The sequence below is a fragment of the Gracilinanus agilis genome, chromosome 5 (assembly GCF_016433145.1).
Source record: "Gracilinanus agilis isolate LMUSP501 chromosome 5, AgileGrace, whole genome shotgun sequence".
NCBI classification, from domain to species: Eukaryota; Metazoa; Chordata; class Mammalia; order Didelphimorphia; family Didelphidae; genus Gracilinanus; species Gracilinanus agilis.
In genome coordinates, this window is record NC_058134.1 from 58,426,443 (window position 1) to 58,442,829 (window position 16,387).

The 16,387-nt window shown below is 36.4% G+C and overlaps 1 protein-coding gene across 1 annotated transcript in view; it reads left to right on the forward strand.

Annotated features, from left to right (window-relative positions):
• Positions 1–6,678: 6,678 nt before the first annotated feature.
• SLC39A12 (solute carrier family 39 member 12) overlaps positions 6,679–16,387 on the forward strand; it is a 119,491-nt gene continuing 109,782 nt past the window's right edge. Inside the window, exon 1 of the mRNA XM_044678361.1 lies at positions 6,679–6,945. Within this exon, the coding sequence (XP_044534296.1) occupies positions 6,679–6,945 (267 nt within the window). The remainder of the gene's footprint in view (positions 6,946–16,387) is intronic.

Sequence of the window (16,387 nt, forward strand, 5' to 3'; positions counted from 1 at the left end):
GTGCCATTTGGCTAACTCTATTTTTTAAGAAGTTGTTTTCTTTGGGATTTTTTGAGCCTCTTTTGCCAACCCATTAATTTTCTTTTTGTAATTTTCTTGCATTCTTCTCATTTCTTTTCCTAATTTTTTTCTCTATTTCTCTCATTTGATTTTAAAATGAAGGAGATTTTTCCCCCTCTTTAGTTAGTTCCTCCAAGAATTCTTATTGCTGTCATATCCAATTTGTCTTTTTCTTTGAGACTTTGCTTATAACTGGTTTTATATTCTTGTTTTCTTCTGAAGAGTTTAAGTCTTGGTCTTCCCTGCCTCCATAATAGATTTTTGTAGTCAAGTTAATTTTTTGTTCTTTGTTCATTTTCCAAGTTATTTCTTGACTTTGAACTTCATGTTAAAGTTGTTCTTTGCTTATCTGGGTGTAGAATGGCATTGTCCTAATCTTCAGGCCTTTTCATGCTTCTCTTTTCAGAATGAGTTCTAGGGATGTTTCTAAGGTGATATGTTCTGAAGAGAGGAGTGATCACTTTTTTCCTGGCTTGCTTTGGTATTAGCCCAGGAAGGACTCCTTTTTCCTTGAAGCCAAAGTACAAGCACTTCTTTCCAAGTTGGAACTGCATATAGGCAGTATAATTGCCAAATACTTTCTGGTTTTATTCCAGTGCCAACACAGAGGTCATCCATAATCTCTTTCAGATAAGTACTTTTACTTTTTCTGGGCTGAGAACTCCTAAAACTGCTGTTCTAGCTATTGCCACCTCCAAGATCCTTTCCTAGTATTGCCTCCCATAGTCCCTACCTCAGTGTCATAGACCTCACTATCTGACCTTCTAAGTTATCTTCAATTGGACAATTGTCTTACCCTGACCTTTTGTTATCTATTCTGCTCCCTGAAATTTGGTTTCAGGCATTAATTTAAAGTTGTTTGGAGAGAAATATAGGGAGACCTCAGCTGGGTTGATGCTTCTACTCTGCCGTATTGGCACTGTTACCCTAGAAGTATGTTTCAATAGTTTTTCTTCCCCATCACAGCCGCATTACATCATTGCCACATTAAATCAGAAAATTAACCTTTATAAAGTAGACTTGAAGTCATATCTTCTAATGCCAAACTCAGTGGCCTTTTGCTTATATTATTGTTATTATTAAATATACATGTGTGTGTGCACATGTGTGTGTATTTTTTCAGTATTCCCAGATAACCATGATTTCACCAATGTGGGTGTTTCTGTCATTGATGCATATTATAACCCATCCATGCCTTTCCATCTTGTATGTCAAGCACTGTGCTACGTGCTTGGAATATAAAGACAAAGATGAGTGAATCTCTGCCCTCAATGAGCTTCATCCTAGTGGAGGTGGTACACACTCAATAGGCACACACACATGCACACACTTGTAATAGATGAATAAATGTTAATTTTGAAACCTTCTATAAATAAGTATGTTGCCCATATAAGTTGTCTAAAAGTGAATTACTTGATAGAGACTTCTGGAAGCTTATCCACCTCTTACCATGGATGACTTGGATTCTTACTTAGAGAGGAGCAGGAGATGGGGCTCCTTCTCTGATACAGAGTTGTGACAGACCATGATAAGTATGTATCTCTACTCCTTTAAATATTGTTGGTCTAGGACAGTGATTCCCAAAGTGGATGCCACTGCCCGTTGGTGATGGCCACAGGTATATTTATCATTCCTATTAATTGCTATTAAAATTTTTTAAAAATTAATTTCCAGGGGCACTGAGTAATATGTTTTCTGGAAAGGGGGCGGTAGGCCAAAAAAGTTTGGGAACCACTGGTCTAGGAGCATGACTTTTTAAAAGCTGTTTTCCTGGAAATTAGCCCTTGAAGGGAGAGGGGATAAGCCCAGGCTTATAACCATAGGCTTGACTCCTCCCCACCAAATGGTAGTTACATAAAAGAAATACCACAAATAGTAAGCATTCCTCTTTTTCCAAGCAGATAGTGGATAGAAATTGGAGAAGATGTGTATATTAGAATATACCTGAAAATAGTATTGATTGAATAAGATCTCTATAGGGAATGAGAAAACATCAATTGAGAGAGGGGCCCTGATACCATATAAGGAGATACCCCCTGAAATCTCCAGGGAGGCAAGATGGAAATCAGGGGCTTGTTGAGAAGTCAGCTTTCTCCTACATACTTGCTGCTTCCCAGAGTCTTTCTTTTTTCATAAGTCTCTCTCCAAAGATTATTTAGAACCTTTTGTGTCTTTCTTGCAGTGGGAACTAAGAATATTACTCCTTTCCAAAACATTCATGCCAACACTGCTGCTCACTCAGAAACGCAGTGTTTAATAGTAATTCTCTTGATCAATCTGGAATCACGCCTAAGTGGCAGCTTATAAAGTATTTCAGGCTTGAAACCTGGGTTACATTCATATTTGTATAACTATGCCTGCTCCCAAGAAGAACATTTTTTGTCCACAAAAAAATAAATCTCTAAAACTGTAAGGTACATTTCCTTCTCTAGAGTACAAATCTACATGTTTGCCTTGCTTATAATCCTCACTCCCTATCTGTAGCGCAGTGCTTTCTTATAGGGGATTAATATATATGTATCACTTGTTGAATGGACGAATTAATTAATTAATAAAATAACTGCTTTCACAAATCTGCCAGTGGTGTGAATAAAGAGCTCAGGTTCTTCCTCCTCCCCCAAGTCTGGTTTGTAGAAAACTTTAATACAGTCTATAAGCAATACTTTTTTTTTTTTCAGGGCACCATCATGATAACTCTATACAAAATGCTTAAAAGTTTTCAAAGCACTTCACATGCATTATCTCATTTGGCCCTCCCCAAAGCACTATGAGATGGACAATGCAAGTATCATGTCCATTTGAATGTAGGATAGGACTGGATACAAAGGATACAGAATTATAAGAAGCAGGATTGAATCTGTAGATGTCAACCTCAACACTCCTTCTATTGTATTACTACTGTAAGTATGTGTATCTAAAATATATGTACATATGTTTTAGTATTTTAAGAGATAATGTTGATAATTTTACTGATAATAATAACAGCTAGCATTCACATAGTGCTTTAAGGTTTGCTAAGCACTTCACAAATATTACTTCATTTTATCTTCACAACACCTCTGGGAGGTAAGTGGTATTATTACCCTCATTTTACAGGTGGAGAAACTGAGTCAGGCAGTGGTGAAGTGATTTGCCTAGGGCTACTGAGCTAGTAAATGTCTAAGGTCAGATTTGAAGTCATATCTCCCTGACTCTAATCCCTGTAGCACCTAGCCATGTAGATCAATAAACTATAGCATCTCAATGATAAAAGTGCTTTTCCCACTGATGTAAATCACTAACCCATCATGCTTTATTGCCTAGTGTAAGATTAAAGATTAATATACAAATGCTCCAAGTATTATACTTAATGACCTTTTAATAATAATGACTTGAAGTAGAGGAAAATGATAGCATTAGTAAAGACAAGTTTCCCAGACTGCATGTAGGAGGAAAAGAGCAAGGGGGCAGAGTTACAAAACTTACCTATACCCATAAAGATGCAAACGTGGGGACAAAGGAGGAAAGGGATGCTGGGAGATGAAGTCCAAGGGTTCAAGATTTTCTAATTACACACTACTAAGATTCTTGTCCATTTTCTTCTATAGCTCCTTCATTGAAAATCCACTCAGGCTACAACTTGCTGTGTGCAGAGAGCTGGAGGTATGACTATAAGCATGAAGAAACACAATTACTTTCCTTGAAGAGCTTAAATTGTAATAGGGGAAGACAACACACAAAATGGAGCTGAAAAGGGGAGAAGGGAGATAGAGGTACTCTATATAGGAGCATGGTTTTAGAGTTTATAAAATCAGGAACCTGGCTAAAAGGAGGAATGAAGGCAAACTGGTCTGAGTTTCTCCTCAAAATGGCGGCTCCAGAAGAAACTCACCATTGGGAGGAGATGAGATGGGGAGGCTTGTTAAGGAGAGTCCAGGGTGAGTAGTGCTAGTCCAGGGGGCTAAGGGAGGTCCAATATGAACCAGAGGTTGAGGGGACACAGTTCTGAAGGCCAGAAATTGAGGAACAGGACTAGGAGGGGAATGTAAGAAGAATTCCTTTATCTCCCTTTTGAACTCAGGACCTCCCATCTCTTGGCTTGGTTCTCAATCTACTGAGCCATCCAACTGCTCCCAGCATAGACCACCAGAGGAATATGCTACAATGGTACATTTTAGATATACACGCATACAAACATAGACACATTTTCTAATTAAAGAGATTATTTTTTAAGTAAAGTCAATATTTGAGGGTGGTCTATGTTCTAATAAAAACAGCGTTTTTATTAGATAAAATTATAATTATTAGATTATTAGATATCTAATAATTAAAAATTATTAGATAAAAACAAAATTTCTATTGATTCTTAACAAAAACTGAAAGGAATTGAGAAATTTAACAGAAAAAAAAAGAGAGAAAGAACAACACATATAACCTGAAATAACCTATGCCTAAATAAGTTGAAATTGTTGGAAAAGTTTCTTCTACAAAACTGGGCCATCCTCGGCCTTTTGATCAGGATTTTCTTCCTTAAAGGACCAGTGACAAAGTGAGCTCCAGCACTCGAATCACCACAAATTGGGGAACACTAATACAAAATGATAGCTCATTAATTAATAGACTGCATTTATTTAGCTACCCTGAAAACCTGCCAGGCAGAAAAATGTTCTAACTTTTATCCACCTTCATTGTTACCTTAAGAGCAGCTCTCTCCATAGCAACTGAAAACTTTTCAAGCCCTCAATAAACTAATCCTCTCCAGCTCCCAGGGCACCATCAAGGAATTTTAAAAACATAAGACTTTGTAGCCGTGAAATACGTTCAGGGATTCAAAGGCCACAAAGCTCCAGATACATTATCATTTGTCTTCTCACTGAAGGTAAGCACTAGGTTTGGAAATGTTTGTGTCTTCCTCTGTCATTTTTAAATGCTAACATAAGTAACTTAAACTCTTTTTAAACACTGAATGTAATCCCAGCCTCTCAGTTACAACATCACAATAACTGTTAGCTAGAGTCTGGGCCAGGTTCTAACATAAGGCTAACCTCCTATTCTCTATTAGCAGCTGGACTCCTCAGATTTATTTTCTTTAGGAAGTTAATCATCTCAAAAATGACTTTCTTTCTTCAGTGATCAATTAGTGATAGATTTATCAGGGCTACTGAGATCTTCAAATTCTAGTTTTCTTAAAACACTTTATTTCTTATTAATTCTGATTAACTCCTACATAACAAAGAAGAAATTCAGGGTGGGAAAAATAGCTCCATGAGTTTTGGTTTTGGTGCATCTGGTATCTGTCTGTCTTAAGGGAAGTTGGATATTCAGAAGGGCATCTTTGAACTGCCACAAAATATTTGTAAAGATAGATTCAGCTTGGAAAATTCCCATTTTCTTTTAATAGCTTTTCTCTTCTTAGTCTTCACTATTTGAGTCAATTTCAACTTTCTAACCACTAATAAATGTGAATTCACACACACACACACACACACACACACACACACAAATATTGCCAGAAATCTGATTTGTTTTTTATTTGATTTAGCTTTGCCTATTTGTTTCCAGATTGAGTAGAGTGAGGTGTGGGGAACCCGAGGGAACAATGCAAATAAAAGAAAATAAAAGAGAATAATTGAGGAAGGAAGGAAAAAAGGAAGGAAGATAAGAGAGGATAAAGATAAAGGAGAGAGAGATAAAGATTTGGAGAGAAAGAGAGAGACAGACATTCTTTATTTTAGTCCTTCTATTCTCACTTACCACCACGTCTGACCCATAGCAAATGTTTAATAAAGTTTTGCTGAAATGGATTGGATTTTATAGTTAAACAAATGAGAATCCTTCATTTTGCAGGCTCCTACAACATTCACCAATCAGAAATTAGCATAAATAAATAAACAAATGACATTGGCCAGCTTAAGTGTGTCAATCTCAGAAAAGTGACCAGGGTGGTAATATTATGCTATACAAGGATCAATGGAAAGATCTAAGAATATTAGGATGGAGAAAAGAAGATTATGGAAGAAGTTGATGGCTCTCTTCAACTATTTGAAGGGATGTAACATGGAAGGAGAGATTAGACTTATTCTGGTTGGTGCAATAGTTAGAACTAGAAACAAGGTTTGGGAATTACATGGAAGCAAATTTGGGGACAATGTAAGGAAAAATCTGAAAAAAAAAAGCATTCAAGTGGTTAGAGATATTGTAGATGGTTTTCTGTTCAAGCAGAAGATAGTTTGGGTGGCCCTTGAAGTCCCTTCCAACTCAAACATTTTGTAAAGTAATAATGAACAGGGAAACTCGATTTTATCATTACTTTTCTTTAAAAGTTTTCAGGCATGCAAAGCAACATAATCATGCCTCCCATTCATGTTTCTACAGAATTTTTAAAGTAACAATCGTCTTAGTTCCCTACTGTTTTGGGTTATAAACTACCTACAGACCCTCTGTTGTTTAGTAACAGCTTGTCATTGCAAATCAGCTTAGACACACAATAACCTTTCAAACACATTACATTCATTATAATTTAAGCTGATTTTTCCCTTTTTTTTTGCCACAGAAATTCCTTAGGTTTCAAGTTTAAATTGTGAACTTCAGGCTGCAGATCCCCCTCCAAGAGAGAATTGTGCTCCGGCGTGGGGCAGAATGCATTTAAGGACAAAGTATTTCTTCTGGGGGATAGGATCTTTCTTCCTACTCCCCATGGCTGTTCCAGAAATTCTGCAAGAGAAGCCTGCAGCCCAGGACAGCATCCATCTTCAGAGCCCAGGTCAGCTCATGGAGGTGTTGCATATTCTTTCAAATGATAACTACACCCACACACAGAACTACTCAAGAAGACTCATCCAAACCTTACTGGAGAAAACTGGGTGCCCGCAGCGGATTCATGGAATGCAAGAGGATTGCAATCTGGTTAGTGCAATGTAGCTGGCAACACAATAAAAAAATTGAGTGGGGACTTTGACAATCCATTACTTCAGGGTTGCCAGATTTCATGAAAATGCTTGCCATGTTTTATAAAAGCAATTGCTACATTTGGGCCAAGGTGAACTCTTAAGTGCTCAGAATCTATGTTTTTAAAGAAAGCAGGTACTTTGGCTTAAAGGGAAATATTTCACTAAGCCAGAAGTCAACCTTAAAATGTGACCCTCCAGTATGTTTTATTTTTTGCTGCCAGAAGCAGTCAGAGACATTTATTTCTAAATATGAGCTTTCTTCTTTCTTTCTTTCTCCTTCCTTCTCAACTGTTTCTTCTATTGAGCCTACAATCTGCTTAGAAATGCTGTATTTGCCGAATGGCCCTGTTTTCTCCCAGGAAATTAGCATTCATTGGTGTAGGAGGATGGGCTTGGAAAGCAAGGGGTGGGGGAAGCAAGAACTTGTGCTTAAAAGTAAGAAAGGTATTTTCAAAACTTTTAAAAGTGGTTATTTTTTTTCTTCTTTCTAGTTCTCTAAGGTTCATAATCTTTTTTTTTTTATGTTGTGGATTCCCTTAGCAGTCTACTAAATACTTCTAATAGTCTCTAGAAAAAAATTTAATATATAAAATATAATGCAAAATATTGAAAAGGAATTAATTATATTGAAACAATTATTTATATATATATATATATGTATATATATATATGTATATATTAATGAATAAGTTCATAGACTTTAGGTTAAGAATGCTGGAGTTAAGGTGAAGTCATAGTTTTAGTCCAGAATGAATCAGAAAATCTGACATAAGTGGGGATGGGGCAATATATCTAGTTGGTAAAATTAGTTTTTCCCAATACTTAGAGGGAAATTTCAGATGTTTACTGGCAATGTATATTGTTTTTCATGGTCAAAATATCTTGTTGATACAAAGGATTATTCATTGCTGAGAGTGAAAGGTAAATAATTGAACATTTACTCAGTTTCTCTGTGTTCCCCAGAGATTATATACACTATACAAGCATTGGAGTGTGCCTCTGTGTAAACATTTAGCTTATGACTTTAGTTTTGGTTTTTTTTTTCAGTTCTAAAGAGAAATCAGAGCTCCCTGAAATTAGCTAGAAGATCAGATTCTCGGTGTCCTCTGAGATCTCAATTGAATGGAATGTTCTCCTTTAAAGATGTACAAGTACTTATTAAAAATAAGTACCTGTAAGTTTTGCTTTGAAAAAGTTTTTTTCTCTAAAAAACCCACAGAATTTGGCCCCCAAAATATTATTTTGAAAGCATTATTCTAAGATACTCTAATTTGGACCACTTTTGCTTCAGTTTGAATGAACATCTGGTCAGATAAATTCCATTAAATGAGAGTGAAAGTTGTCATTTTCTTGCTGACTTTTCTTGTGGATCAATTTTTTTTCCATTTCTCCTTGAAGGAGATTCTGGATGAGAAAATAACTGGAAGAGACAGTGAAAAAAAAATAAAGAATACCTTTGAGCTTCTCCTACACAAAAGCACTTAAATTCAACTGAATAAACAAAGGGAGATAAATGCAGCTGGAGAAAAGTCTGGTGTCCTCTTGGTTTCACAAACATGAAAGAGAGCTTTGGCTCAAACCAATCACCTTAGGGTACAAAAGGGCTTCCTTTCTCTGGAAGTCAATTGCCTTTGGAGAAATTGCTATAAGGTAAATAAGAGGATTAGATAATGTAAGCAATTCCCTAAATATATGGAATTTGGGAGGGATTTCTTTCTTTCTCTTCAGATTTGAATTAAGACCAATTTGAAATCAGCTCTGCATATAAAATCCTATATTTTATCTATTTGGAGTACTTAAAGGAAAGTGTAGATTTAAAAAAAAAACTATGCAAAGAATAGCATTAATAGGCTTTGAAAATATAAATACCCCTGGCAAGATACTTGACTCCACTAGACTATGAGAAGCATAACAGTTAACCTTTATATGGTTTTCTAAGCACTTTACTTTTCTCCTTTTATCCTCATAAAAACCTGATGAGGTAGGTGCTATTATTATCCCCATTTTTCAGATGAGAAGAATTGAGTCTGAAAGAGATTAAATAATTTCCCCAGAGCCAGCCAGTTTGTCTGTTTTCCTGACTGAGTCCATCAGGGTATCCACTATCCCTACCACCCAGCTACCTCAGGTGCTTGCTATCACTCATAGTTTTTGTCATTTTTTGCATTACAAGTGATCTTTGGCAATATGCTAAACATCACTATTTCTATTATGTTTTGGGACACCCACTATTTTGACTCTTCTCAGAGACCCATCATTTGATTCTTCTCAGTGACCTACCATTTGATTCTTCTCAGTGACTCATCATTTGATTCTTCTCAGTGACCCACCGTTTTGATTCTTCTCAGAGACCCACCGTTTTGATTCTTCTCAGAGACCCACCATTTGATTCTTCTCAGAGACAATGGTGTTTAGCAGTTAGCTACCTAGAGGAAGAGATAGGAGGCAACTTGAGCCAGTCAATTTAAACCCAGGATGCCATCTCAACTACTACTGCCCTTGAAATGGAACAAAGAGAGCCTATGACCCCAAGCCCAGGAACATTTTGAATGGCAGTTTCCTCACATTCCCCCCCACCCCCGATCACTTGTCTTACTTCCAACACAGAACATGCCCTCCCCCAGTTATCACCATCTGTGTGGTAGGCAAGTCAGCCTACCTTAAACAGTAACTGAGGTCTCTGTGAGAGAGCTAGGAGGGGGCATGGATTTGACAAATCTAAGCTCCATCCTTACCACTTCCAACTACCAGCATGCCTCAGATGCCACAGAAGATAACCAAGGAACTTGAACTCAAGAGCCTTAGGAACAACAGTACCCTTTACACAACTGCTCCTAATTCCAACTGGGGTCTTACAACCATGATTTAGGGAAGAAATAACTGTGAAGAGGGTCTTGCCTTTTTCATTGTCACTAACACCAGCTATAGGCAGAGAGAGCCCAAGAACCCTGGGAGTAACATTGCCCAGACTACTGATCCATCTTTTGGCCCAAATCTCCTAGACATAATCTTGGGGAAGTATCCTTCATAGAAATGCAGCCAGGAGACTTCTGTAGTTACTATAGCTGCAGGTACTAAAGACCTAGAATAGAGAATTTTTGCTACCCAAGTCTTTGACATCAGAAAACGGTTAGGATTTTATCAATGGAAATGACATTGAAGAAGAGGAATTATCACCTACTTTACCATTATATCCTAAGGACTATGAGATTTTTCCATTTCATCTTTTCTATTTGAACGTAAACTCCTTGAGAGCAGGCACTGTCTTAATTGTCTATGTTTTCTCAACACTAAGTATAGTGTTTTAGATAAAATAAGTGTTTAATACATGCTTTTCATTCATTTTCATTCATCCGTTCCATGAGTGACAACCACATGATACCATTGAGAAAATATTGGTGCAAAAATTAAAGATACATTTTTACACAAGGAAGTAGCCTATGATCTTGGGAAGAATGATGCAAGTTCCCAAATTCAGCTGGCTCTTTTTCTACTCAATTCTGGACTCTGATAAATTTTCATACTATTCAAGATAGTGATTACTCAACATATTTGGACAGTAGATCCTCACTGAACTGCAAACCATGATATGAATAATATGATTTCTTCATCTACTTGGTTTTTCAAATGTTGATTGCTAGGCCAATCTTTTGAGTATTAGCAGACCTCATTGAAGAGGCTCTGGTGTATTCTAGCTTTTGAAACAATTGGCATAATATCATCAACCAAGATTATTTAGAAGACCTCATTGTTTTCAAGGATCCCTTTTCCACTTGGATGGTACACAGGACAGCTTCCATAGTGGTGATTATAAACTTGTGTTGAACAAATGTCTTTTCTTCTTCTTCTTCTTGTTCTTGTTCTTGTTCTTGTTCTTGTTCTTGTTCTTGTTCTTGTTCTTCTTGTTCTTGTTCTTGTTCTTCTTGTTCTTGTTCTTCTTTTTGTTGTTGTTGTTGTTGTTGTTGTTGTTGTTGTTCTTCTTCTTCTTCTTCTTCTTCTTCTTCTTCTTCTTCTTCTTCTTCTTTCTCTTCTTCCTCTTCTTCTTTTTCTTAAAGTTAATTTTTTTTTGATAGAGCATCATCAGGCAAAGGCAATTCTGTTGCATCTATCAAGGAATTTTGTATTATTAAACATACTTCAGAGAGAAAAACTAATTAAACATAGCCTTTGATGTTACACTTCATTTTCCTTAGTCAAAAAATGCAAAAGCAATTTCTATTCTTCTTAGTGGATTGTGTCTGAAGATATAGTCTACTTGAGAAAATAATCAGTGATATGTTATTCTCTTCTCATACTTTTATCCCTGATACCATCAATACCTTTATAGAACAATTTCATAAAGATTATATGTATGGAGTTAAGAGTAAACACATGGGCCAATAGTGACTGATATCTTCTCATTCACCTACTTATTGGTAATAATATCATATGGGATCTTTACATTCTTTTAAGTGTGGATTTCTTTAATATATATTTGATCTGGCCCAGGCAGTCCCCTTAATTTCATTCCCTTAAATGCCATTTCCACTTCTTGATGTAATATATCAAGAAATAAGTACAAAAATGGTGGTTCTACCATTAAATATGAGAAATGTTATTTCACAAACCAGCCTTATTCAATCATTTAACTTTTCATGTTAACTAAGACAATAGAGGAGTTACTGACCTGGATTAGCAGAGGAAATTTCTTCACCTGGAAGTTATTTATGCCAATTAATCACATGAGCAGTTCTTATCCTTTTCCCTACCCTTATTTGGATTTGGCATTAGGAGGGCTCAATATTCAAACTCTGTTCCTGACATTAGTTGTATGACCATAGTCTTAAACAATGACTTGCTCATGATCATATTGCTCTGATTTTCAGTTTCCAAATAAGAATATTGCCAATACTTATTTTTTTTAATTCTCATCTTCCATATTAGAATCAATACTGTGAATTGGTACTAAGGCAGAAGAGTGGTAAGGGCTAGACAATGAGGTTAAGTGACTAAGCTGGGAAATATCTGAGACCACATTTGAACCTAGGACCTCTCGTCTCTAGCCCTGGCTCTCAATCCACTCAGCCACCTAGCTGCTCCGCCCCAATCCTTAATTTTTAGGCATTTCCAGTGAGCATCAAATGAAATGCAGGTAAATATTTTTCAAGCCTTAAAAAAAATCATGCTATGATTATATATGTCCTAGCATACTGCTTGTGCTCCACCTCCACCCCACTACACTAGATCCCTTATGCTGGCCTTCTAAGTTGTTTTGGGCTGAAAAATTACTTCACTTTGTCTTTTTGTTGGCGTTGCTGCTCCAAAATTTGTTCTGAATTATTATATCATAGATTTTTGGATGGTAATGTGATAGAGGTCAGATGGGTTCCTGTACCTTCTCTGCCATCTTGACTCCACCCTTAATGGATACATTTCAATATGATTGGTTTCTTTTGCAATTCAATATATTCAATTTTATGCATTTAAAAATATCATCCTGTGAAGGACTACCATACGCTGCCCAAAATGTCAAGAACACCAGCTTAAAGATCTATTCCATTTCTCTGTGTATGAATGTAGGATATTCAGTGTTCTACATGTTCTACACCATTTAATTCTTCCTTGAACATATTATTCATGATATATGACCCAGGATGCTTCTGAGATCATCTGTAGGCCTTTGTATATTATATTACTTAATCCTGAATCATCATTTCCAACATAGTTTACTTTGCCTTCTTCTCTGTCCACTTATTCATTCCCCTAGATTAGAAAACCATTTTGCTCATCATCATTATGAACCCTGCAAGGCAGAAGACTGTATTCCATTCAATAATGTTCCTAAATGATCTTTCAGCATAGAATGAAGCCAGTTCCACCAAGTCTTTTATTTAACTTTTCAAGAAAAATGTGTGCCTTCTTTCCACTTATTGGTAACCTTGCTATACTTTCTAGCTTCACTCATATCACTTAGCACATTGCCTGGCACTTACTCAGTGCTTAGTAAATGTTTGTTGGTGAAGATGATGATGATGCCAAGAATGTGAATAGGGATCTCATTGAGTTCCTGCAATATGACGTTAAGTAGTTCAGTCCAAAAAGCTTAATGTACAATAACAAAATGAAAAATAATTGCTTTCTCTAAGGGTTTTTATATTTTATTTTAAGGATTTAACACATCAACAGATAAGTATATATTGATTGTTTGTGAAGAAGCTAGCAGTGATTAGGGAAGGGAGTTAAGAGGAGGTTGCTAGAAAAGCTACCTAACGAAAGTAGAATATGAATTAAGACTTGATGGAAGCCAGAGATTTTAAGAGGTAAAGATGAGGAGGAAATTTAGTCCAGATTAATCTGTGCAAATATATAGATGGAATGCTGCCATTGGGGCACAAGTCTGTCTGAATTACACATGGAATGAAGGGAAATGATATAAAATACATGAATAAGAAAAGACCATTGAATTTAGCAACTAAGATATTAGTAAATTTGGAAAATTTCATTATGGATTTAGTTTCATTTGTGTGGTGAGATCCAAAGTCTGGTTTCAAGGTTATGAAATATATGAGAGGATAAGAAGTCAAAGCAATGGTTATTGAGGACTTCTTTTATGAGGAAATGAAAAGTTATAAAAGATAGTTTAAGGGTCAAAGTTATTTTAAGAATTGGGAGATGAGTATCTTTACAGGCATCAGGAAAGGATAAGAAGAGACTGAAGATTAGGAAGTAGGGAGAACAAGCTCTCACAGAAGATAAGAACGGATGAGTCCAAGGGAAAAAAAATACAGGGGTTGGTCTTGGATTAGTAGAAGGACTGTCTTTTTTTTTTTTTTAATCAGAAATAGAACAAAAGATATAGGAACAGGGGAAGCTAGTGAGGGCTCTGAAAAATGGGATGGAGTAAAGAAGGGGACATTTTTCAGTAAATTACAAGGTCAGGTCCACTGTGGGAAAGGACAGAGGAGGAGATGGTATAAGATTGTTGAGTAGGGAAGAGCAGTTTTGAACTGCTTCAGTGAAAGTGAAATAATCATTTAGGAAAGAATAAAAGAATTACTAGAGAGCAGTGAGGGGTCAGGTAAGATTAAATGACATTAATTTTTAGTGGACTTAGGAAGCACGGTGTTTGGCAAGGCATGAGCAGTGTTAGGACAAGGGACCAAAGGATTTCAAGGAGAGGGGGAAATGTACAATATTTAGAAGATCAGCTCATCAGTTGCTAGTTGGAGGAATCACATTTAGAATATCATCAGTTAAATGATTACTTTAGATAGTCTAAAAAGTAATTCTTTGCTCCACCCTTGACTCAATTTCTGTTAAAAAAAAAGTCATCTTTCTTTTCCTAGTAACTACTTAGCTAAAATAAAAAAAGGATATAAATGAAAGTGAAACATTCAGATCCTATTTATTTGAAGTACTATTAAAAAGTAAGTTAAGCTTCATTCCCTCTCTTCCCTCCTTACAACAAAGTAATGAACTAACTAATAAAAGGTAACACTATTTGGGCCTTTAAAGACTGGGGAGTTGTTGCCAGTCATAAGTACATAATAAAAGTAGGAATTTGAAACAGAATTGAGATGGTGAATGCTGCCTCCCAGAAGCTTTACCTGCAATTCAGACCTTTACTTTCTCTCCTTCTTTTCAATTGCATAGAGACCAAAGTATGTTAAGACAGGGAGAAAGAGTTAGGAAAAATCATGGGGTCTGAAATATAGGTAGTTCTTTAAAGGTTTTTTTTTTTGAGAGATCTCTCTTTCCATCTCCAAAATGGAGTCTGAAATTGCAGGATCCCTAAAAAGGTTGATTGAGAGATAGAGGAATTTCTAACCTTAAATTCGATTATTGGTTTGAGTCAACAGACTGCAATTCAATTCAAGACACACTAGCTAAAAAGGCAGAAATTTTCTGAGATGTTTCTCTTAGGGGGAGGGGTAGAAATGAAGTCTCTACTGGCTCTGTTGAACTATTTTACTAATCTGCAGTGCAAATGACATTGGTCCCAGGATTTAAGTCTCTCTTTCTAGAGAAAGGAGATAAGAAAAGCCAAGACTAAAACCGGACGTATTTCTATCCCCCTAATCTGATAGTTATTTCCCTTTTGAAACAAAACAAAACAAGCTAAAGCTTAAGCAGCTAGGATCTACACTAAAAGTGTGTGCATCCCATTCCTCTTCTGACCTGAAGCATCCAGCTGAAACCAGAAAGTAGAAGGAGAAGGACTTCTACAACCACATTTACCTCTTAGAGCAACACTTAGCAAAGGTCCCAAGACCAGCGGGGCACTGCCTAACATAGACTATATAACATCTAAGACCAATGTAGGGCAGATCCAGTTGGAGCAAGGTGAATAGATTATTAGAAGCTTTTGGCAGTCCTAGAGTATATAAAGCCTGAGTTGCTCTTCCATACATGTGTCATGGCCATACATCTTCCTTACATGTGTAATCCCCCATATATTATTCCTCTATGTATCCATTTGTCCCACTGAGAGTTTGCATTTGTAGTAGAGTGCCTTTGATTTATAGGGATGGTGATCTAGTGCTACTTTTTGTATTATTTTGTTAGATTCCATTTAATTTGAATCACTTGCATCTTCTGACTGATTAGTAAAATTAAACACACTGATGGGGGCTCATGAGCTTTTATTTTGCATTGATTAGTAAGTTTATAGTTCCACTGTCCCCTGACTTCTATTATTGCAGTTTAGTTGATGAATAGTTGAAGTCACCCTGGTTTTGTTAAGATGTGATTAATGCTTTGTTTTGGATATGGATGACAGTTGTTTCTGCCTGACTCATATGGTGTGTTACAGTTGTTCCCTGAGTAGGCTTCATGACAAATATTAAATCAGAGTCCTACAAGCTGTCACCAGAGGAGAATGGCATTAAGACAGGCTGTTAAATTATCCCTATGGTGAGACAATCCCCTCTAGGAATCAAGGCAGCAAATGATTCTACTGTGACATGTTAAAAAACTTATCCAAGTAAAGGGAATACTTTCTTGCTGGGGGAAGAGATAATATGCCCTGCATGAAGGGAATTCTTATTTCGCTGAGAAAGACCCCCTTCTATCTTGACAGGCAAGACCTGTCAAAAACTAAACTTTGACCTATGAGTCAGTCAAATGGAAAACAAATTATATCGATGCTATGAGATAAGAAAAGGAAAATATATGCACACAATGAAATCACAGATTGGAAAGGTACTAGATCTGTGATTTCATTGATTTGAGGAACTTACAGGTAAGGAAATTCCCTTAGCAAAGGTGAATCAGTACCTTTTCTGCAACTTAAAACAGTCTTAGAGAGTTGTCTAGAGCAGTCATGTCAATCTCAAATGGAAATAGCTACATATCAACTCAGAAGATCACAAATTAACATTATCTATGCTTTTTAAAACTTATTTTGTTAAACATTTTCC